This window comes from Chiloscyllium punctatum, chromosome 40 (genome assembly GCF_047496795.1).
Source record: "Chiloscyllium punctatum isolate Juve2018m chromosome 40, sChiPun1.3, whole genome shotgun sequence".
In the NCBI taxonomy this organism is placed as follows: Eukaryota; Metazoa; Chordata; class Chondrichthyes; order Orectolobiformes; family Hemiscylliidae; genus Chiloscyllium; species Chiloscyllium punctatum.
Window position 1 is genome coordinate 53742050 of NC_092778.1, and position 21682 is coordinate 53763731.

Below are 21682 nucleotides of genomic sequence, written 5' to 3' on the forward strand. Positions count from 1 at the left end.
TGGACATCGCGAAGACTGTGATAATACAGTAAACATCTGGTATTTGCAGTATTTAATTTTGCCAGATTAGAGAGGACTGGTTCATAAGTTTGCTGTATAACCAAAATGTTTGTTCAGAAATAGTATTTCAGGTATAAAATGAAAGTGCTGGAAAAACTCACCTCCACTGGCAGTTTCTGTAGAGACAGAAACAACATTCACATTTCAAATCTATTATGAATCTTCTTCAAAGACTTCAAAGCAGAGACATAATCAACATGAAACATCAATTCTGTCTCTCTTCCACAGATGCTACCAGCCTGCTGGGTTTTTCCAGCACTTCCTGTTCTTATTTCAATCTCCAGCAGCTTTTTCTTTCATTACAGTTTTTAACTTGTTTATTAAAATCTGACTGGTATGGGTGAACTCTAGAGCTGAGGCCTAAGCAGTTTAAGGAGTAAAATGAACAAAGTTAGAGATTGAGAGGAAGTGAAACAGTAGAGAGAGCACCTGGTTTGGAAATAATGGGAAGAGTTTTAAAGAAAAACTGGAATTTAGATAGCACTTGTCACAACCACTGGATGCTTCAAAGCTCTTTACTATCATGAAGTACATTTGGAGTGTAGTCAAAAAAAATTCCACATCGCAAGAATTAACTGAATTCAAATTTCACCTGTTTTTGGATGAGTTGAACCCTTGCCTGCAGACCATGAGGTTCAACCTCTGGATTACTAGTTGAACTATAGTAACAATGTATAACCATTCTCCCCCTAGCAAAAGAGCGAACTGCGGAAGCCAATCAGTGCAGAGCAAACTGCACACCATAGCACACTCCCTGAAAAGAAAGATGGATAGCTGACCAATATATTTCACACTCAATTAATCCATTCTGTCGGCAATTCTAGACAATCTGTGCCAAACTGGTCAAGTATGCTTTTCACTTCAGTTTCCATGATTGTTGTGCCATGGGAATAATATGAAAGTTCTAATTCAGTTCACAATGGCAAACATTTTGAATTTGACCAGTCACGTAATGACCTATGTTTTTAGTTTCTTTACCTTTGGGTGAATTTGGCTGCTTTGTCTAATGTCACTTTCCACAGTGGTCCTATTTTGGATTTTGGCTGCCTTCTTCTTTATTTCCTCTGTACCATTTTCTCCTGCTCTCTTTCGTTTACACAGTCTTTTGGCATCATCAGCCATCTGATAAATCTTACAATTGCAACAATAGGAAGAAATAACAATACTGCCAGCAGCTTAACTACGAGGAAAAGATCCACTCGTCTGGTTGGCAGCCCATCACATTTATGTATTTGTTTTTAAAATTCCTTGTATCTGTAAAAGGTAAAACAAAATATGTTAGTGACTAATATTAAAACAAGTATTTATCAATTTCACTTACTGTACAATAAGTCAGTTAAATGGCTAATGTGGTGCCACTATTAAAGAAGGGTGGTAAGGAAAGCCAGGGAACAATAAGACAAGTGAGCCTGCCGTCGGCGGTGGGAAAGTTGTTGGGGGGAATCCTTAGGGACAGAATTTACATGTCTTTGGAAAGGAATGGACTGAATAGAGATAGTCAGCATGGCTTTGCGTGTGTGGGAAATCGTGACTCGCTAACTTGATTGAGTTTTCTGAAGAAATAACAAAGACAATTGATGAGGGCAGAGCAGTGGATGTTATCCAAATGGACTTCAGTAAGGCGTTCAACAAGGTTCCTCATGATGGATTGGTTAGCAAGGTTAGCCTTTTGGATACAGAACTGGCTCGAAGGTAGAAGACAAAGGCTGATGTTGGAAGGTTGCTTTTCAGACTGGAGGCCTGTGACCAGTGGAGTGCCACAAAAGGATCGGTGCTGGGTCCACTACTTTTCTTCATTTATATAAATTATTTGAATGTGACTATAAGAGGTATAGTTAGTAATTTTGAAGATGACACCAAAATTGGAGGTTTAGTGGACAGCGAAGACGGTTACCACATAGTACAACAGGATCATGATCAGATGGGTCAATGGGCTGAGGAGTGGCAGATGGAGTTTAGATAAATGCAAGGTGCTGCATTTTGGAAAAGCAAATCAGAGCAGGACTTATATACTTAATGGTAAGGTCCTGGGGAGTGTTGCTGAACAAAGAGACCTTGGAATGGAGGTTCATAGTTCCTTGAGATTTGCAGGTAAATAGGATACTGAAGAAAGAGTTTGGTATACTTTCCTTTATTGGTCAGAGCATTGAGTACAGGGGTTGGGAGGTTATATTGCAGCTGTATAGGACACTGGATAGGCCACTGTTGGAATATTGCATGCAATTCTGGTCTCCTTCCTATTGGAAGGATGTTGTGAAACATGAAAGGGTTCAGAAAAGACTTACAAGGGTGTTGCCAAGGTTGGAGGATTTGAGCTATACAGAGAAGCTGAATAGGCTAGGGCTGTTTTCCCTGGAGCGTCGGAGGCTGAGGGGTGACCTTATAGAGGTTCATAAAATCATGAGGGGCATGGATAAGATAAATAGACAAGGTATTTTCCCTGGGGTTGGGGAGTCCAGAACTAGAGGGCATAGGTTTAGGGTGAGAGGGAAAGGATATAAAAGGGACCTGAGGAGCAACTTTTTCACGCAGAGGGTGGTGCGTGTATAGAATGCGCTGCCAGAGGAAGTGGTGGAGGCTGGTACAATTACAGCAATTAAAAGACAGTTGGATGGGTATGTGAATAAGAAGGGCTTACAAGGATATGGGCTAGGTGCTGGCAAATGGGACTCGATTAGGTTAGGATATCTGATCAGCATGGATGAGTTGGACCAGAGGGTCTGTTTCCATGTTGTACATTTCTATGACTCTAGTGTCATACAAAAGAACACACAAATTAGGAGCATAAGTAGACAGTGTGGCTATTCACACCTGCTCATCATTCAATAAAATCTTTGCTGATTTGTTTGTGTTCTGCATTCCACATTCCTGTCTACCACCAATAACTTTCAGTCCCTTATCTAACAAGGATCTATTTAGCTCTGCCTTAAAAGTTGATAAGAAATGACTGAAAGTATTCAAATTTGAAAGGGAATACTGATATGTTCATTGGGATCATCATTAAGGTACAAACACTGCAATTGCTTATGTTCCAGCAGATTTATTTTATGGATATCATATTGACACTATATTGTAAAATATTAAAAGTGTTCAATGACTCCACCTTCTAAGGGAGAGTTCCATAGTTGCACAAATCTCCAAGAGAAACAGTTTTATCTCTGTCCTAGAATGACAATCCTTAATTTCAGAAGTAATATCTCACTGGATTGATTATAACTCACTAATATTGCTTGAGACATCTTACTTTGTAAAAGGTGCCACATGAATGCAAGTTCTGATATTTTTTGTAATACAATCTCAATATATTAATAAAGTAATCCTGAAAAAAATAAGCAGTTGATATGTGCAAACCTTACAATTCACAATGATTCCAATAAACATAACAGTATTCCTTTCCAAACTTGAGCAGTTTCAGTCATTTCTTATTAACTTACACTCACTCAAATTCAGAATGACTCTTGTTCGGAATGACTGTTCCAAAGAAAAGTTACACTGGATTCGGAACGTTCACTCTATTTCTCTCTCCATAAACGGTATCAAACCTGTTTAGTTCTTCCAGCAATTTTTGTTTTTGCTTCAGATTTCCAGCATCCTCAGTATTTCAATTTTACACTCTTACTCCTTCATGCTCTCCCTATCACCACAATAGAATGATAAGAACTGATGTCTCTCAATTATCTGACATGAATATTTTGAAAGATTTGCATTTATATAGTGCCTGCCATTGCCTCAAAACAACTTAAACCACTTTGTAACCAATGAAATCCTTTTGAAGTGTGGTCACTGCTGTCAGAGCCATCGGGGGCGGGGGGGGGGGGGGGGAGAGGTGGGGGGGGTTATAGCCCCTTTCGTTGTGGGGCAAGTCACACTTAGTCTCTCTCAATTCCACTGAGCTTTACAGCTTTTCTGTCATTTGCATCATTCCTCACTTGTGTTAATGATATTTTGCTGTCTTCACACAAAACCAGAAACAAAGAAGGTGAGAGCAGGAGTAGGCCATTCTGCCCTTTGAGAATACTCTACTATTCAATATGATCACAGACATCATCCAACTAAGCACCCTGTACCTGCTTTCTCCCCATTCCCTTTAATACCTTTAGCCCTAAGAACTATATCTAACTCCTTCATGTAATCAGTTAATGCTTTGGTCTCAACTACTTTCTGTCGCTGAGAATTCCGCAGGGTCACCACTTCTTTGGTGAAGAAATTTCCCTCATATCAGACCTAAATGTTCTACTTTATATCCTTCGATTGTGGCCCTTGGATCAGGATTCCCAGATCATCAGAAATGTTTATCTGTGTTTACTCTGTCAGAATTTTATGAGATTCCCCGTGTTCTTCTAAACTCCAGTGAATACAGTCCTAAATCGATCCAGCCTCTCTGTCCACGTCAGCCCTATCATACCAGGAATTGGTCCGGTAAACCTTCGTTGCACTCCCTACGTTGCCAGAACATCCATCCTCAGATAAGGAGATAAAAACTGCACACAATACTCCAGACATGATCGCACCAAGGTCCTGTACAAGTACAGCAACACAAACTCCAGCTAAATTCAACACAAAGTCCAGCAGTGGCACACTTACCTTTTCAAAGGTCATCCCCACCCTGGCTACTGGCCCCACATCACCACCCACACACATCCACCCCCAACTTGGCTACAGTCCCAACATGGGGCCCAGGGTGCTTCCCTGAATAACTCTATTGTAGAGCCAGTTCTGACTGTTGTAACATATAAAATGTGACAGCTAATTTGGATAAAGGATGCTCCAATAAGCAGCAATGTGAGAATCATACAGCATGGAAACAGATCCTTTAGTCTAATGACTCCACACTGATCATGTTCCCAAATGAAACCAGTCCCACCTACCTGTGCTTGGCCCATATCCCTCCAAACCTTCCTGCTCATGAACCTATATAAATGCATTTTAAATATTGTAACTGAACGTGCATCCATCACTTTCTGTGAAAGTTCATTCCATACACAAATCACTTTCTTTGTACAAAAGTTGCTCTTAATGTCCTTTTTAAATCTTTTTCCTATCACCAGAAAAATATGCCCTTTGTTTTTAACTCATCCACCCTAGGGAAAAGACCCTTGTCATTCAATTTATTGATGATCCTCATGATTGTATAAACATCAAAAAAGTCACCCCTGAAACTCCTACGCTGCAGTGAAAAAGTTCCAATCTTTCCAGTCTATTTTTACATCTCAAGCTTCCATTCCAAACAACATCCTGGTGAATTGTTTCCCAATCCTCTCCAATAATAATTATCCTTCCAATAACAGGTAGACCAGAACTGCACACAGTACTCCAGAAGAGGCCTCACGAATGTCCCATACAATCTCAACATGATGTGCCAATTGCTATGCTCAAAGGTCTGAGCTATGAAGGAAAATGTGCTAAACACCTTCTTAAACACCCTACTTGTGATGCAAATTTCAAAGAAATATGTACCTGAACCCCTAGGTCTCTCTATTCTACAACATTACCCAGGGGCCTACCGTTAATTGTAGAAGCCCTGTTTTTGTTTGTATTACCAAAATGCAATACCTCACATCTATCCAAACTAAACTCCAACTGCTACTCCTCAGCCCATTAGTCCAATTGATCAAGATCTCTTTGTAATCTTAGATAACCTTCTTCACTGTCCACTATACCACCAATTTTGGTGAAATGTGCAAACATACTAACCATGTCTCATGTATTCTCATTGAAATCATTAATCTAAATGACAAACTTTTATATGAGGTTGGTTGAGGATTGATGGACAAGGAGAACTCCCCTATTGAATTTCAAAATAGTGCCATGGGCTTGGCTGTGATGCCACTTGTCTTTACTTTTATGTACATCTAACAGCACTGACAGAAACTTAGCATCTTTTCTGAAAGATGGCATATTATTAGTGCAGCAATCCCTCAACCATCTAACTCGTGACAGATTTGGCAATATAAGGCTGAATATTTGTCAAAATAGCAAAAAACAATCACGTTGGGGAGCTGGTTAATGAGGAAAAATGATTACTAAATAAGTCTAATAAATTCTGATAGACATATATTTTGTGATGGCAAGACTAACATATCAGAACTGGAATTATTAAAGTAATCCTTTTTTTAAGATGTGAACTCATGCTGGAACGTGGTATACAACGCAAAAGGATGCCCCTTCTTTGAATCCCAATACTTAACAGTGGATTCAGCTATCAGCGAGAAAGCCAACACCAGAAATATACTTTAGCTATTCATCCAGCCATCTCAACGCAATCTTAATTATTCAGATGCTACACCGTGACCACAAAGACTGCAAGGACACTACTTCAATCTCAAAATAAATTCTGGTCAGCCAGTAGCATCCATGTCTCAAGAGTAAATAAAATAAATTAAATTCACCACAATGGTTTACTGATTTCAGTTAGGACTGCTGCTGAGATGTTACAATTGTGCCCCAGTGTGAGAGATGATAAATTCCCATGGATTCTGACAACCCATTCCAGGGTCTTTACAGAAACTCTACACAGACCAGGTTCTGTTCACATGGGGCTTGGCTGTGATGCCACTTGTCTTTACTCAAAGCTCTCATGGACAAGTGAAGAGAAGCTACCTGCTTATTAATAGGAGGCCAATAACTGGTTAATGGAAAGCAGTCTGGGGGTCATTGCCTGTTAAATGAGACAGATATTTACACTTCAGGGACAGAGGGGGGCATTGAACTGACACCATGTGGCCAGGCCAGGCCATGGAGAGAGGGGACATTGACGCCACGTGACCAGGCCGGAGCGATGCCATCCCTCAGGAGCCAACTCAAGGAAAAGAGAAGTCCGCGGCGGGTATAAACTAACACGATTCCCCTACCCGGGATGTCACTGATCCACCCACAGACTGGGAGCCCACACCAGAGGAAAGACTTAACCGGCAGAGCGCGAAACGTCCATGCGCGGTGCGTCATCACGTCACACTCACCATCGATAGCCCTGCCCATCGCCACGAAGCCCCACCCCCCTGAGACCCCGCCCCATCACGGAGCCGCCTCAATGAGATCTCGCACTACTCAATCAAGCCCCGCCCACTGTATCAGCTCCGCCCCCATCAGGCATGACTACGGCAGCCTCGATCACATCGATGTGATGGCGGTTATGACGACATTGTAGTGGCGGTAGATTTGAATCCAATGTTCAAGCTGCTGTTAAACCGAGTAATTTCTATCCATTAGATTTTTTTTAACGTCAATTTTAGTGCAGGTGCTTCAATAATAAATTCCCAACCTTGGTTTTCACTGTGCTCACTGGACAATGACAACGAAGTTACTTGCTAAGTAGGTATTAAAACAATCTGGAAAGTTCAAGAGTATCGTCAGAGAGAGCAACATAATTAATGTTTCTGGTTGGTTAAAACCGAGAACGGTAAATGAAAGGAAGATTAACCGTAAGGTCTTTGATAGGTTTTGGGTACAGGAGATTCAGTGACAATAGGCTTTCTGGTTGAGGGCCAAATGGAATGGTATTGGGGCTTGTAAAGGATCAAAGGCCCTGACTAAAAGTCAGAATGAGGAATAGCTGTTGTTTGACATCAAACCAAAAAGAGAAATAAACAAACGAGTGAAACTAGAAGCAGCAAAGGCATATGTAAAAACTGTAAAAGAGGTTATGGTTTGAAATAATGAACTCTGCTGTGAGTCCAGAGAACTGCAAAGATGACATTCTGTTCCTGAAACACGACTGGAAAGCTGCTGCAGTGTGGGAGTAATGTGGGAGCGGAGGTTAAATCAGCAAGTGACCACAATCTGAGATTAAGGGTTTGTGGACTGATCAGGAGGTGCATTTGATCTCTCCATTACAGTTTAAATCACTTTGTGAGAAGTTTACTAAACTGAAAATAGTTCAAGGAAATTGCAGTTTCACGGTGAAGGTGTGTTTCTTGTTTGGGGAGGAGTTAGAAAGGCAGTTATCCCACTCTGTGTATGTTGAAAAGAAGGGTATTTCTTCAAGGAGTTTTAGAGGGGCTGCTTTTTTAATAATGAGGGGGGAGGGGAATAATTTAGTCATTGTGTCACGCTGTGGGTGGCAGAAATGGTGGTGGGTCATCCAGCAAACATGGAGGCTGGTGGGATAGGTCATGGTTCTGGGAAGAAAAGGAGGTAGCAGGAAAGCTGAGGTGGTATCTGCCCTTTACTTATAAAGATTCTGTAACAACAACAGGTATTTTGAAAGTATCTTTGACATTAAAGTATCCCACAAGACATTGGAGTGCCTTTGATGATGTTAATTTTTAAAAGAAGATAGACCCAAGGATGACTAGTTTTTTTTCTTTTCGTGCATCCCAAATGTGAACACTGCTGACAAGACCGGCATTTATTTCTTATCCTTAATTTCCTTTAGAAAGAGGTCGTTAGCTGCCTTCTTAAGCTGTTGTAGCCTGTGTATTGTAAATGCACTTAGTGCTATTCTGCAGAGAGTTCTGACAACAATGAAGGATATTTTGCCAGGTCAGAATGATGTGGGACTTGAAGGGGAAGTTGCAGATAGTATTCTCACGCATCTGCTGCTTTTGCTCATCCAGATGGCAGAGGTAAAAGGTTTCGAAGGAGCCTTGGTGACTTGTTGAAATTTGGACATTGTGACTCTTTATGATAGATATTTATGAGGATATTCAAAAACATTCAAAGATAGTTGGACAGGGATGTTGCATGATTCTTGCATATTATGAATAAAAAGCATTAATTTGCTGACAGTTCTCACCTTTTGATTGCAGTTTTACTCTGAATGAGGTGAACTTTGGCAATAAATGTGGTGAGATCTGAATTCCTACTCTTGATTAATTTCTTGTGAAAGAAGTATGTGTTAGGTGAGGAGTGGCAGTTTAATATTTTCATAATATTTTTGTTTTTGCAAACGTATTTGGTCAGTGGTTTAGAATTTGATGCATACTGCTTACTTGATTGCCAGGAGTCACATAGGTTTCAGTCTCCAGTGTTAATAAATTCCATGCCAGTCCAAGATACTCACTTTTCTTTGTGGGAAGAGTTTATTTAGAGAAGAGAATAGAATAGCTAAGAGTAGCTTTTATTTGTCATTTCTACTATATACAACTGATACAGTAAAAACGAGACTGCGTTCCTCCAGTACCGAGGGTGCTACATTGACAGCACAAACTACACAATCGTACACAGCATGAAGTGCAAAACATGCAACTTACGGTGTAACAGAAGAATGATGAATAGTATTCATTTTTCTAGCAGCAATACAAAAGAATTTTAGATGGTAAAGGGTCTGATTATAATGTGTTAAGGAGCCTGATGGCTTGGGGGAAGAAACTGTTGCACAGTCTGGCCGTGATAGACCGTATGTTCTGGCGTCTTCTGCAAGATGACAGGAGGGAGAAGAGTTTGAGTCTTAAAGTTCTCATCTCACAACCCTAGTGATCCAGCTATCCCTTATTCATATGTGCTGAAAGACAATTGATACCCACCACTTGTTTCTCTCAAATGGCATGATATTAGCAAACTGCAACAATTAGTTTGAGACATTTATTGTTTGTAATGTCCACAGTTGGTCAAGATTAGTTTATCTTGCAATTCTATTTAAAGTAAAATAATGTACAGTTTAAAAATTGATGCACGGTTTAACAACTTGACCTTTCATGTTTATTGGGATTGATGATTGGAGTTAACCAACATTGTTAGTATTTTAACATAGCTGGTTTGCTCATATAATCTTTCCTGTATTTTGTCCAGGCAACTTGGTATAATTAGAAAACACTCGTCACCATCTCCTGAGGTCAACAAAAAACCCAAATCCAGTAAGTACCATGTGATGTTTATTCTATATTTTGAGTCAAGGTCAAGCAGTTCTCAGCTGAAGCTGTGTTACAGGGCAGAGAAGATTTGGATTTGGATTCGGATGTGCAGATGTAATTCGGTTCCTAATTTAAAATTACACACTTTCTACTTGTTTTTATATGTTCATTTATAAATTCCTATCTCCACAGTGGTTCAGTGGTTAGCACTGCTACCTCACAGCACCAGGGTCCCAGGTTCGATTCCAGCCTCGGGCGACTGTTTGTGTGGAGTTTGCACATTCTCCCTGTGTCTGCGTGGGTTTCCTCCGAGTGCTCCGGTTTCCTCCCACAGTCCAAAGACGTGCAGGCCAGGTGAATTGGCCATGCTAAATTGCCCATAGTGTTAGGTGCATTAGTTAGAGGGAGTTGGGTCTGGGGTGGGTTACTCTTCGGAGAGTCGGTGTGGACTGGTTGGGCCGAAGGGTCTGTTTCCACATGTAGGGAATCTAATCTAATCTAATTTCCACATGTAGGGAATCTAATCTAATCTAATTTATAATAGAAAGTTCATAGTCAAACTCAAACTCTCCCATTTTTACCCCTTTGTAATGGTGATGCTTCATCTCCACTGACAGCAAGGTGTTTGTACAATATGACAAGTTTACATGTGCACTTCTAAATGTAAATGTGGTGTGGAAATTTAATTGGAACAAATTTATCCTAGGTCTCTTTATATTTTTAAATGCAAGGATATGGTATACAGTTTTAGAAGCAGAACAAATCTTGAAAACAACTGTATCAATAGAGAGTCTCTTCCTATGGCTTTTTAAGATTATTTAACCAGTTCCACAAAACTGGAAATAGAGATTTACATAAATTGTTTGAGTATTGAGTATAGGAGTTGGGAGGTCATATTGCGGCTGTACAAGACGTTGGTTAGGCTACTTTTGGAATATTGTGTGCAATTCTGGGCTCCTTCCTATCAGAATGATGTTGTGAAACTTGAAAGGGTTCAGGAAAAATTTGCAAGGATGTTGCCAGGGTTGGAAGGTTTGAGCTATAGGGAGAGGCTGAATAGGCTGGTTCTGTTTTCCTTGGAGCTTTGAGGGGTGACCTTATAGCGGTTTATAAAATCATTAGGCGCATGGATAGGGTAAATAGACAAAGTCTTTTCTCTGGAGTGGGGGAGTTCAGAACAAGAGGGCATAGGTTTAGGGTGAGAGGGAAAAGACATAAAAGGGACCTAAGGGACAACGCTGTCACACAAAGGGTGGTGCGTGTATGGAATGAGCTGCCAAAGGAAGTGGTGGAAGCTAGTACAACTGCAACATTTAAAAGGCATCTGGATGGGGGAATATGAATTAGGAGGGTTTAGAGAGATATGGGCCAAGTGCTGGCAAATGGGACTAGATTGGGTTAGGATGTCTGGTAGGCATGGACAAGCAGGACCAAAGGGTCTGTTTCTGAACTGTACATCTTTATTACTCTACTGGAAAGTTTCTTCAATTGTCATCTGATTTTGTTTTAACGTGCTTTTTTATGGATACTTTGCCACTAAAGTATCTGAGCATATTATCTAACCTACAGTGTGGGATACATACCATTCCACCTTAGGACCTAAGCATCAAAACTATGCAGCAGACCCCAGATAATATAGGTATGTTGGTTCTTTGTGAAAACTAAGCTGGATGCTAACTCTTTCTACTTTGCAGATCAGTTTTTCTCATATTTAATTATTATTGACTTTGAATCCACTTGCTGGAAAGATGGGAGGACTCGCTACAGTCCAGAAATAAGTGAGTATAAGTCTACACTAGTTTGCCATTACTTTATCAAGTATATTGAAGGAGCTTCTATTGTATTGTAAATTCTGTGAGATTAGTTACATTTCTCAAAGGAAAAACGTGCAACCTGTAAGAAGGGTAAGAGGTTTGAGAAGTTTTATGATTTAGTAAAAGGGGAGGTGAGTACATGCTCTTCTCACGTCTCCCTCTGTGTGAAAAAGTTGCTTCTCCATTTCTGTCCTTTTGCATGTCCCTGATTTTAATCTCTCCGCCATTGGTTGCCATGCCTTCAACCGTGTAGCCTTAAGCTCTAGAATTCCTTCTCTAAACTGGTTCAATTCCCAGCCCCTGTCTCTGCTCTTAAAATTGCTCCTTGACAAGCTCTTAACGATCTGTCCTGATACCTCCTTCTGTGGCTTGCTCTCTGTCAAGTTTTGATTAATACTGCTTTTTGCTACTTTGAAGAAATTATGTGAGGTTATGATATCTGAATTGATATCAAACATGCTTAAAATTGTGAAAGGAAATCTTTGCTTTTAAGTATGTCTTGGGTGCTATGTTGGTGATTTTGAAGTGGTTTTCTTTATTTTTCTACAATCTAGTTGAATTTCCAGCAGTGCTGCTCAATACTTCCAATGGAGAGATTGAGCTTGAATTTCACACCTATGTTCAGCCTCAAGAGCATCCACTCCTGGCTGGGTTCTGCATGGAGCTAACTGGCATTAAGCAGGTATTTAGTACAATATGGGGCTAAAGTATTTGTGACGAAGACATGACTTTCTTGTTGAAATGTTGCAGCCTACATAAACTCATTCTACATTTTCGTAACTTGCTGCTTGGTGGTGTAGAAGACCTTTGCTGAGGAAGGGAGAAGTACTGTTAAATTTCTCTTGCTTTGATCATCAGGACAGATTCATAAGAATATCAAATCTCAAAGGAACCAACTCTGATAAGAGCTTAAAGTGTTGTTCTCTTTGAGGTTGGTGTTCTTGTGACACTGTCCTGATGAATGTGAGATAAAAAGCTTCACAAGCAAGTATCCTTATTTCTCTCAGCAAGTCAATTTTTTAAAAAATTGCTGATGCCCCAATAAAACTCATCTTTTCTAATGCAAACCTATGTGACCTAGCCAGTAAAAAGCTGAGTTAGAAAAATGCTTACTGTCATTTTTTAAAGTTTGGAACTTATTTCACTAGGTCACCATTCCTCTGAATCAAGTTGAGGGATATGGTGTTAAGTAAAGGCAATTGAAGTACAGATCACTGATCTAATTTAGTAGCAGAACTGACTTGAGGGCTGAATGGCCTGTGCACCTGGGCTGTTAAAAGCCAATAATTTTCAGAGTACTACTTTAATAAATGAGCTATTTTCAATATGATTTGCAATATACTAAGATCCTGAGATTTCTGTCTGGTGTACAGTTGTAGAATGTGATTATTGAAAGTTTTGGAACTAAGTGTATTCACTGTTATCTTTAATGTTTCCAGTGGCAGGTTGAAGCTGGAGTTCCTCTTGCAATATGCTTGTCGCAGTTTTCCCGCTGGATTCGGAAGCTTCAGCAAGAGAAGAACATTGTTTTTGCCAATGATATGTCTCAGCTATGTGGCCTCGAATTAAGACCTTGTGCTTTTGTAACGTGGTCAGGTATGGTGCTAATCAATGTAAGCCACTTATTTCATTTCAACATTGAGGAGCTTTACTGGAACTGAACATAACCTACAAAAGTGAAAAAATACATTGATTACTATTTATTCTGTTTGAAAAGCAATTACACTTCTCCTGCATTGATTTTTTTTTTCCTGTATATACAGCAATCAACATGATTGTGCTCAATTTAATAAAGTACGTATCATTTCAAATCAAATCAACAATTTCTCGTTGCATGTAACCTTTACATTGACACTATTTTTGTGATATTTCAATTTGTGACCTTTCACTTTCCGCCCTTGGAATTTATGTACGAATTCTACTGTGTAGGTTTGAATCAGAATTTTACATGCCATATTTAACCACATTCCTTTTGATGTCTGTAGACTGGGATCTAGGAGTGTGCTTGCAATATGAATGTAAAAGGAAAGATATTAGAAAACCGGCTGTTCTGAACAGTTGGATTGACCTTCGAAAAACCTACAAGGTATGCACACAGTTTGGAAAGGGTATAGTCCAATATCTTTGCATACTAGGCTTCAGCTACATTTATTCCCATTTTCCATGCTAATTTTTAGTTTTAGGAATTAAAGTATATGTTCAATCTAGTTCAAATGTGTTTAGGGAAGGAAAAAAAATCAACAGTTACTAAAATCATCAAGAAGGTGTAAATTAGTTGAATGATTAATGAATTGCATCACGTAAAACTGTTAAGGAGCTTGATATAAAAAATGTTATTAGTGAAACAGATAGCTGTTAGAAAGACATAAGACCATGCGTGTACAGTCTTTACTCACCAGAGGCCCACCAACCAAACTGAGAAAGGAGAGAAAAAATAGAGGTGGTTTGGTGGAAAGCAAATTTATATCCCTGATCTGAAGTGAAGCAGAATTGACTGGAATAACACAGCAATATGGAAAAGGCAAAGAAATTAGGCAAATGCTACAACCTAGTATTCTGTCAAACATTGGGATAATTAATGGTTTCCACTCCAGTGTACTTTAGTTTCCTATTTGCCTCACCCTATGACACAAGCAGCTAAAATTGAGGAACTAGCTGGATTTTGAGGCTCTTTGATGCGATATCCTGACCAACATAAAATTAAAACACAGATTCTGATATTTGTATTGAACTTTAAGTAGCAGATAAAGATTGAGAGCTCAGTTGGTCACAGAGGAATTGGTCCAAGTGGCACAGCCAGTGTGTTTCTTGGCCCGCCATTTGTGCTGTAAAATTTCATTTTTCCCACACCATTGTCCAGATTGCCACACATTCCCCCCAATTCAGTCAACGATTCTTCTTTCGTGGTAATTGCTGCATACTGGATTAATGTAGATTGGAGGGATAGATTACTGCTTAGTGGACACTTGCTGAACGTTTAAACTTTGTTCTTAAAGATAACCCTGACCTCTGGTGATTTTAAGTTTAACTTTTGTTCCCTCACCTCCATTCCTATCTGAAAATGATATTAAAAAATTAGGTTGATCTCGAGTTAAACAAAACTGGACAAAATTGGCTTGTGCAAAATTAAAGTTTAGATCTCAGTTAAGTGTCTGAATAAAACATTCAAGAATATATGCTGATGGAATAGCAATCAGGTCAATTCTACAATTTTTCAAAATGTACGTGCTTAGCAAATTATGCATTTATATTGTTCCATGACCATTGGCTATAGCTCAGATTAACATATTTACGTTTTCTGTAATGACTGGTCTTACATGACTTGTTTGTATGGCAGGTGTTCTATGGCCGAAAGCCAAAAGGTCTGAATGGAGCTTTGCAGGACCTGGGCATAATGTTTTTAGGACGTGAACATTCTGGTAAGTAGTCCATGTTGCATTGTCTTGGTAGTTGTGTTTGGCTTTATAGGAACAGGAACAGAACAGGCCTGGGCCATTTAATGCCTTGAAGCTGATCCACCATTTAATTATATCATACTAATCTTCATCTTAACTCCTTTGGCCATTTTGGTTATATAAACTGTGTATTTTCCTATTGAAACTATATTACTCTCAGTTTTGTAATTTTCAATTGTGTTCCACCCTCAGTTTTTTTAAGGGAAGAGAGTTCCAGAGTCTTCTGCCCTTTCATAAATTTCTAACAGCTATTTGGTGAAGGAGGAAACCAGAAGTCAATCTTTTTTCAGTTTGGGATTATTTAAAAAGTGAAATATTACAAGTATACAGTTTTTCACCTGACTCATGACCCTAATTTCATAAGTGACTCTTTTTTTTTATTTCTTGAGAAAACCTTTAAACAAATCATCTAATTGAAAGCACTTAAAGGAGTAAAGTGTCTCCATGTGCTCAAATTATGGGTGTCCTGCACCTATTATCTTTACCCTTAGTTTCTCCAATTATCACTTTTTTTCACTATTATTCTCTTCTTAACTTTCTTTCTCTCCCTCTTTCTTTCTGCTTTCATTCTCTCTTTCTTATTCTTTGACTGTCATGTAAGAAATGGGAGTAGGCAGTCTGGAGTGAGCAAGTCCAAAGACTTACAACTCTCTGAATGGGAGTAATTCTCTTTTCAGTCTTAAATGGCAAGCCTCTTACTGAGAACTATGCCTCCTAGTTCTAGAGTCTCTAGCTAGGGGAAATAGTTGGTCAGCATCTTGTATGATTCAGCAAGAGCACATCTCATGGAGATGGTGTGTAGGGTATTCTAGCTAGGTGGATAAAGAACTGACTGAGCAACAGGAGACACAGAGTAGTAGTTGAAGGGAGTTTCTTGAAGTGGAGAAAGGTGACCAATGGTATTCCACAGGGATCAGTGCTGGGGCCACTGTTGTATGTGATATACGTAAGTGATCTGGAAGACGGCATTGGTAGTCTGATCAGTACATTTGCAGATGGCACGAAGATTGGTGGAGTAGCAGAAAGCCTGGGGGACTGTTAAAGAGTACAGAAGAATATATGTGTATATAGACTGGAGAGTTGGGTGGAGAAGTGGCAGATGGAGTTCAATCCAGGCAAATGTGAGGTGATGCATTTTGGAAGGTCTAATTCTAGAGCGAACTATACTGTAAATGGAAGAGCCTTGGGAAAAGTTGATGAGCAGAGAGATCTGAGAGTTCAGGTCCATTATACCCTGAAGGTGGCTGCACTGGTGGATAGAGTGGTCAAGAAGGCATAGGGTATGCTTGCCTTCATCGGACGGGGTATTGAGTATAAGAGCTGGCAGCTCATGTTAAAATTGTACAAGACTTTGGTTTGGCTACATTTAGAATACTGTGTACAGTTCCGGTCGCCATATTACCAAAAGGATGTAGACGCTTTGGAGAGCGTGCAGAGAAGGTTTATGAGGATGTTTCCTGGTATGGAAGATGCTAGCTTTGAAAAGAGATTGAGTAGGTTGTTTTCATTAGAGAAAGAGATTGAGGGTGGACCTGATGGAGGTCTATAAAATCATGAAGAGTATAGACAGGGTAGATAGAGATGAGCTTTTTCCCAGGGTGAAGGATTCAATAACGAGAGGTCATGCATTCAAGGTGAGAGGAGAAAAGTTTAAGGGGGATACACGCGGCAAGTGCTTTACACAGAGGGCAGTTGGTGCCTGGAACACGTTGCCAGCAGAGGTAGTAGAGGCAGGCACAGTAGGTTCATTTAAGGTGGGTCTGGATCGATGCATGAGTTGGTGTGGAGCAGAGGGATACAGATCCTTAGGAATTGGGCGATAGGTTTAATCATTGGATTTGGATCGGCATAGACTTGGAGGGCCGAGGAGCCTGTTCCTGACCTGTAAATTTTCTTTGTTCTTTGTTCTCATCTCTCAATACTTTAGACAATATGGATTTCCCCAGGACAACCCCCTATCAATCAATGATTTGATTTGGTGATGAGGACTGAATGAACATTTACAAGTTTGCAGGTGTCATAAAACTAGAGAGGAATTTCAGTTGTGAGGTGGATACAAAGAGGCTTCAGTGAAATTTGAATAGGCTGACTGCGTAGACAAGGACGTGGTAGATGGTAAATATTTACTAAGAGGAACAGAGGTGCAGAGTAGTTCTTAAATGGTGAGAGAGATTGAGAAGTGTTGATGTCCAAAGGAACCTGTGTTGATTCTCTTTGTGTGTTACTGAAAGCCAACCTGCAGCTGTAACAAGTAATTAGGAAAGCAAATGGCTTTAATCACAAAAGGATTTGTGTAAAGGAGTGAAGATGTCTTGCTTCAAGTGTACAGAACTTTGGTGAGATTGCACTGAGACTATTGAGCACAGGTTTGGTCTCCTCGCCTGAAGAGAGATATACTTGCTATAAAAGGAGTGTAGCAAAAGATTACTAGACTAATTCTTGAGGTGGTGATACTGTCCTATGAAGAGAGGTTAAGGAGACTGGGTCTGTTTACTCTACAATCTAGAAGAAAAAAAAGTGATCTTGGTGAAGCTTATAAGGTACTTAATGAACTAGACAGGTTGGATGTAGAAAGAATTTGCCCTTTTTGAGGGGACATAATCTCAGAATTAGGGTTAAGCCATCTAGAATTGAGATGAAGAATATCGTCACTCAAAAAAGGATTTTGGAGCTTTGGGATTCTTTACTCTGGAGGTTAGTGGAAACTCATTGATAGAGGCTGTTCGAGACAAAGATTGATTTCTAAATGCTAATGTTATCAAGGCAATGAGGATATCATGGAGAAATTGACATTTAATGATGATGATCAACCACGTTCTGTTATGGCTGACCAGGCTAATGGCCTACTCCTGTTTCGATGTTCATTCTGTGAACCAACCAAAGAATTTTTGTTGAACTCTCTATAAGAGAATATATCTTTCATTGGGTACAGAGACCAAAGCAATGTACACTACTTCAACTATTGTTGCATTAAAGCCCCATCCAATTGTTGAAAATGTACAATTCTTGTACTCCAAAACCCCTGCAATAAATGCCCACATATCATTTGCGTACCTAATGGCTTATTGTATCTGTGTCAATTTTCTTGTTTCACATATAAGAATGGCCTTCTGAGCACCAATAGGTAATAGTTTTGCCGTAATTAAAAAAAAGTTAAAGTAAAAATATTTTCAGTTCTTCCTATCAAAGTGAATAACCTAACATTTCTTCCACAATGTATTCCCTCTGCCACCTTCTTAATCACTCTCTTGAGTCTTTGCAGACTTTATGTCCTTCTCACAATTTATTTTGCCACCCAGTTTTATGTTACGAGCCAACTTGGATATACTGTGTTCATTGATGTCATGGATTTAGATTGTAAATAGCTGAGGCCCCAGCACTGATTCTTGTGACATCCCAGTAGCAACAACCTCCTAATCTATAAATGACACTTTTTTAAAATTCTTCCTCCCTTTTTTGTTTTTCAACCATTCTTCTATCCAATATATTAGCCTCAACCCAATATGCTCAAAGCATATTAACTGCATCTTCCATTTCATCAATTAAAAGAATCTAGCAATTTGTGGTTCTTTAACACACTTAATCTAATCAAAATCCTTTCTTTTAGTGAAACAGCAATTGACTCCAATCAATAAAGTTTTCCCAAGTGAATGAAAATCATTGGTTTCTTAAAGTACTGTAGAATCTACTTGATATAATGCAAGATTTATTCACATATAATGAAGGCTACCTTCTGAAATTCACAATGAACAAAAGCAATTTGTGGAAAGTTACAATTTTAACTTTAAAATTGTCTAAATTTGCATTAATCAGCAAGCAAGTCTTACATAAATTGTGTGTCCAAAAGCAGATCGCAAATTCCAATTATTCACTCTATTCTACTATGTTGTTCTCAATTCTCATCATGTTCAAATCAGGCCTGGATGATGCCCGCAACACTGCTCACCTTGCCTGGCAGATGATCTGTGATGGTTGTACCATGAAAATCACCAAGTCATTGGATAGGGTGAGTGGCCATTTGTGAGCTTCCAGACTTTCATCCCTGTTGGACCTGTAACACAAGATAAATATTTGACACTTATGACTTGGTTCACTCAAGTAATCTTGACACTTGGTGCTTTAAATGTTCAGGATCAAACAATCTGGAGGTGATTACCATAATTGTGGCATTTTCATTAGGTTGCACCCATGAAGAATCCTATTGTAAGACGACCTACTGCAAACTTTCTTGAAGATTGCAAAATCACCCATGCAAGTCCCAAAGGTATAGGCACTGGCAGCACGACTTGCTCAGTTTCAGAAAATGCTTCTGACGTAGAAAAGGCTGAAATCAGACATACAAGGACAAACTGTGAACATAATAGCTTAGTGAAGCAAACACAACCGACTTTGGCATCGTGTCCCAAATCTGCCAGCCATCTTACGGAGAATGTAGATTCCAAAAGTTGCACTGATGTAAATATCCAGTACAAGAGTTTAATATCACCCAGGACTCTAATCAATGGACTTTCTACTTCTACTGTTTGCAAAGCACAGAAACCTGGACTACATTTGATCAACAATGTTAAAAATCAGATCACAAAGGGAAATGTGGAAACTAAACCCAGTGATAGTCCAAATAACTTGTTGCTTGTGTCAACTACTGTTGAGTCTGTTACAAGTTTTTCTGACCTAGATGATAGCTTGCCAGAGTCTGAGGCTCCCTGGCAAGATTGGGAAGAGGTGGCTGTACTACCTTTATCAGGTAATGAGCATTCTATAGATTATGAGGAACAAGAGCAAAATTGTAAATCATCAAGTGTGCTTGAAGAGGAAAATACAGATTGTCCAGTTGCTGGAGGACCACTAAAGAACAGGAAAGATGACAAATTGACTGGTCATTCAGAAGCTGGAAAGACTCAGAAGGTCATTTATAGGAGTCCTCAAACAATCATCTATGATGTAGCTGAAGTTATGAAGCAAGCTGAAAGTCAGTCCATCTTCAAAGTACCTAACGTGAAGATTTCCAAAGTTCAGTCCAGCTCTTCCAGAGAAAGCACTGAATCTACACGTTTTGTGCGGTCCCCTAAATCAAATAACTCTTTACGTATTGGTGTTAAAAGAAAAGACACACATTCAAGTCCCTTCAAGCTTCATGCTTCTAAAAGACAATCATTTATTGTATATTCAGACAAAGAATTGTCATCTAATGGCTCTCTACCTTCAAATAATAAGCCAGTTTCAAAAGTTATTCCTCCAACAAACCATTCCCACAAGGTACTTCAGCGAATAAGTAGTGACAAGATCACTCCTCCGCTATGTGGCTGCGGTCGGAGAGCTAAGAGGCTTACTGTGTCGAAAGTGGGCCCAAATCAAGGGAAAGCCTTCTATTCTTGCACAGTATGGAAAAGGAATGCAGAGAATAGCAAGGGTTGTGGGTACTTCAAATGGGAGTGGGTATTGAAGAAGGAGAGAAGTTCATCAGCCTCGTCTATTAATACTTGTGATACTGTTTCATCTGGAGTCTTCCCTTCTTCCCAACGCAAACATCAAGGCCTCCGATTTTCTTTTTGAAACTCACAATATAGCTGTCTTGTCGAGAGTGTTTGATAGTTTCTTCGATTTATCATGTCCCAAATCAGTCTGGCCTATTGGAAGGTTGAAATAGTGTGGTAACTGTTGTAATCAGGTTTCTGAGTGCACTCAACTAAAATATCTCTGAGTACTTGCATCAAATGTAAATGGATTTAACTTCTCGTAACTTGTGTAAACTTTTCATCGAGCTTCTTTTGTATGTGTTCTGAAAGTGTCCAATGTAATGTCTGTGTACATCTATAAGCCTCAAGTGTGAAGGGCTAACTGATTGAAGGATTATAGGGGATTGGATCCAACATTGTCCTGCTAACATATTCTCCATGCATTGCTGCTTTTGTGCCCCACTCCAGCGTGTTTTTTTTCTCCCTTTTCATTTCATTCTCTTTAGTAGCATTCCAATAACCTGGTTAATTATGGCCATATGACTTTAAAGTTTTATTAGTTGAGTACCATGTGTGGTGCATTTATTTTAAATCAAATAATGAGAAACATTTCAAATTCTTATGTTTATGAAGTGGATGTTTTCTTTAATGAGTGCTATTGTAACAGGGAACTAACTTCTACTAGCAGAAACGTATGTACAAACCCAATTCTGATGGAGATCAAAGGGTGAGATTTTAATACACGCAAAACCCATTCATAGTCAAGTGTGCAATTAAAATTAGGGCTGAAATTGGCAGAAAGTGGCATCAGTTGGATTTTCAACATCTTTATCACTTACTAAACAATTCTGAAACCAAATCATGTTTACTGTTTTAGGGAGAATGCCATACTGTCTTTAGTCTTCTCCCAAAGAAGTGTCATTCAAGAGAATGCCATTTCATTCATGTCCCATACTCCGTCAGTAATCTTATATGTTTTCATTTAGTTTTATTTTTATAGTATTTTTATATTCTTTATAAAGTAACTGCTCTGCACAATTCATTATGTGAAGTGCTTTTTGATGTTCAGGGGTATAAGATGCTATGAATGCCAGATTTTCTTTATA

General features: G+C 39.3%; 2 protein-coding genes and 1 long non-coding RNA gene across 5 annotated transcripts in view; 1 reads left to right on the forward strand and 2 right to left on the reverse strand.

Annotated features, from left to right (window-relative positions):
• Nucleotides 1-7020, reverse strand: part of LOC140464618 (RNA exonuclease 5-like) — a 47432-nt gene extending 40412 nt beyond the window's left edge. For both annotated transcript variants that reach the window (XM_072559921.1, XM_072559919.1), the window contains exons 1-2: nt 6912-7020; nt 1039-1314 (exon numbers count right to left, since the gene is read on the reverse strand). In XM_072559921.1, the coding sequence (XP_072416022.1) occupies nt 1039-1182 (144 nt within the window). In that variant the 5' untranslated portion in view covers nt 1183-1314; nt 6912-7020. The remainder of the gene's footprint in view (nt 1-1038; nt 1315-6911) is intronic.
• A 134-nt stretch (nt 7021-7154) lies between these two features.
• On the forward strand, nt 7155-21116 carry eri2 (ERI1 exoribonuclease family member 2). Of its 2 annotated transcripts, none has more exons than XM_072559923.1 (9): nt 7155-7459; nt 9790-9854; nt 11546-11629; nt 12220-12347; nt 13105-13261; nt 13651-13751; nt 15003-15084; nt 19038-19126; nt 19300-21116. In XM_072559923.1, the coding sequence occupies exons 4-9, from the start codon at nt 12324-12326 to the stop codon at nt 20671-20673; spliced, it is 1827 nt and encodes a 608-aa protein (XP_072416024.1). In that variant the 5' UTR covers nt 7155-7459; nt 9790-9854; nt 11546-11629; nt 12220-12323; the 3' UTR covers nt 20674-21116. The 2 variants fall into 2 exon arrangements, with proteins under 2 accessions (XP_072416024.1, XP_072416023.1); XM_072559922.1 differs by having other exon boundaries at nt 7155-7371.
• LOC140464623 (uncharacterized) lies at nt 12856-19345 on the reverse strand. Its single transcript, XR_011954951.1, has 3 exons — nt 19277-19345; nt 19067-19171; nt 12856-13333 (listed from the first exon to the last, which is right to left on the reverse strand). It is a non-coding gene; the product is annotated as an uncharacterized lncRNA (long non-coding RNA).
• Nucleotides 21117-21682: the final 566 nt, after the last annotated feature.

What these genes read in the sequence shown, in the direction of transcription:
- eri2 (XM_072559922.1), top strand. Translation starts at nt 7,349, where the DNA reads ATGACAACGAAGTTACTTGCTAA. An exon ending in TGCTTTTGTAACGTGGTCAG is followed by an intron (nt 13,262 to 13,650) that starts GTATGGTGCTAA and finishes TGATGTCTGTAG; the next exon opens with ACTGGGATCTAGGAGTGTGC. An exon ending in TTTAGGACGTGAACATTCTG is followed by an intron (nt 15,085 to 19,037) that starts GTAAGTAGTCCA and finishes TGTTCAAATCAG; the next exon opens with GCCTGGATGATGCCCGCAAC.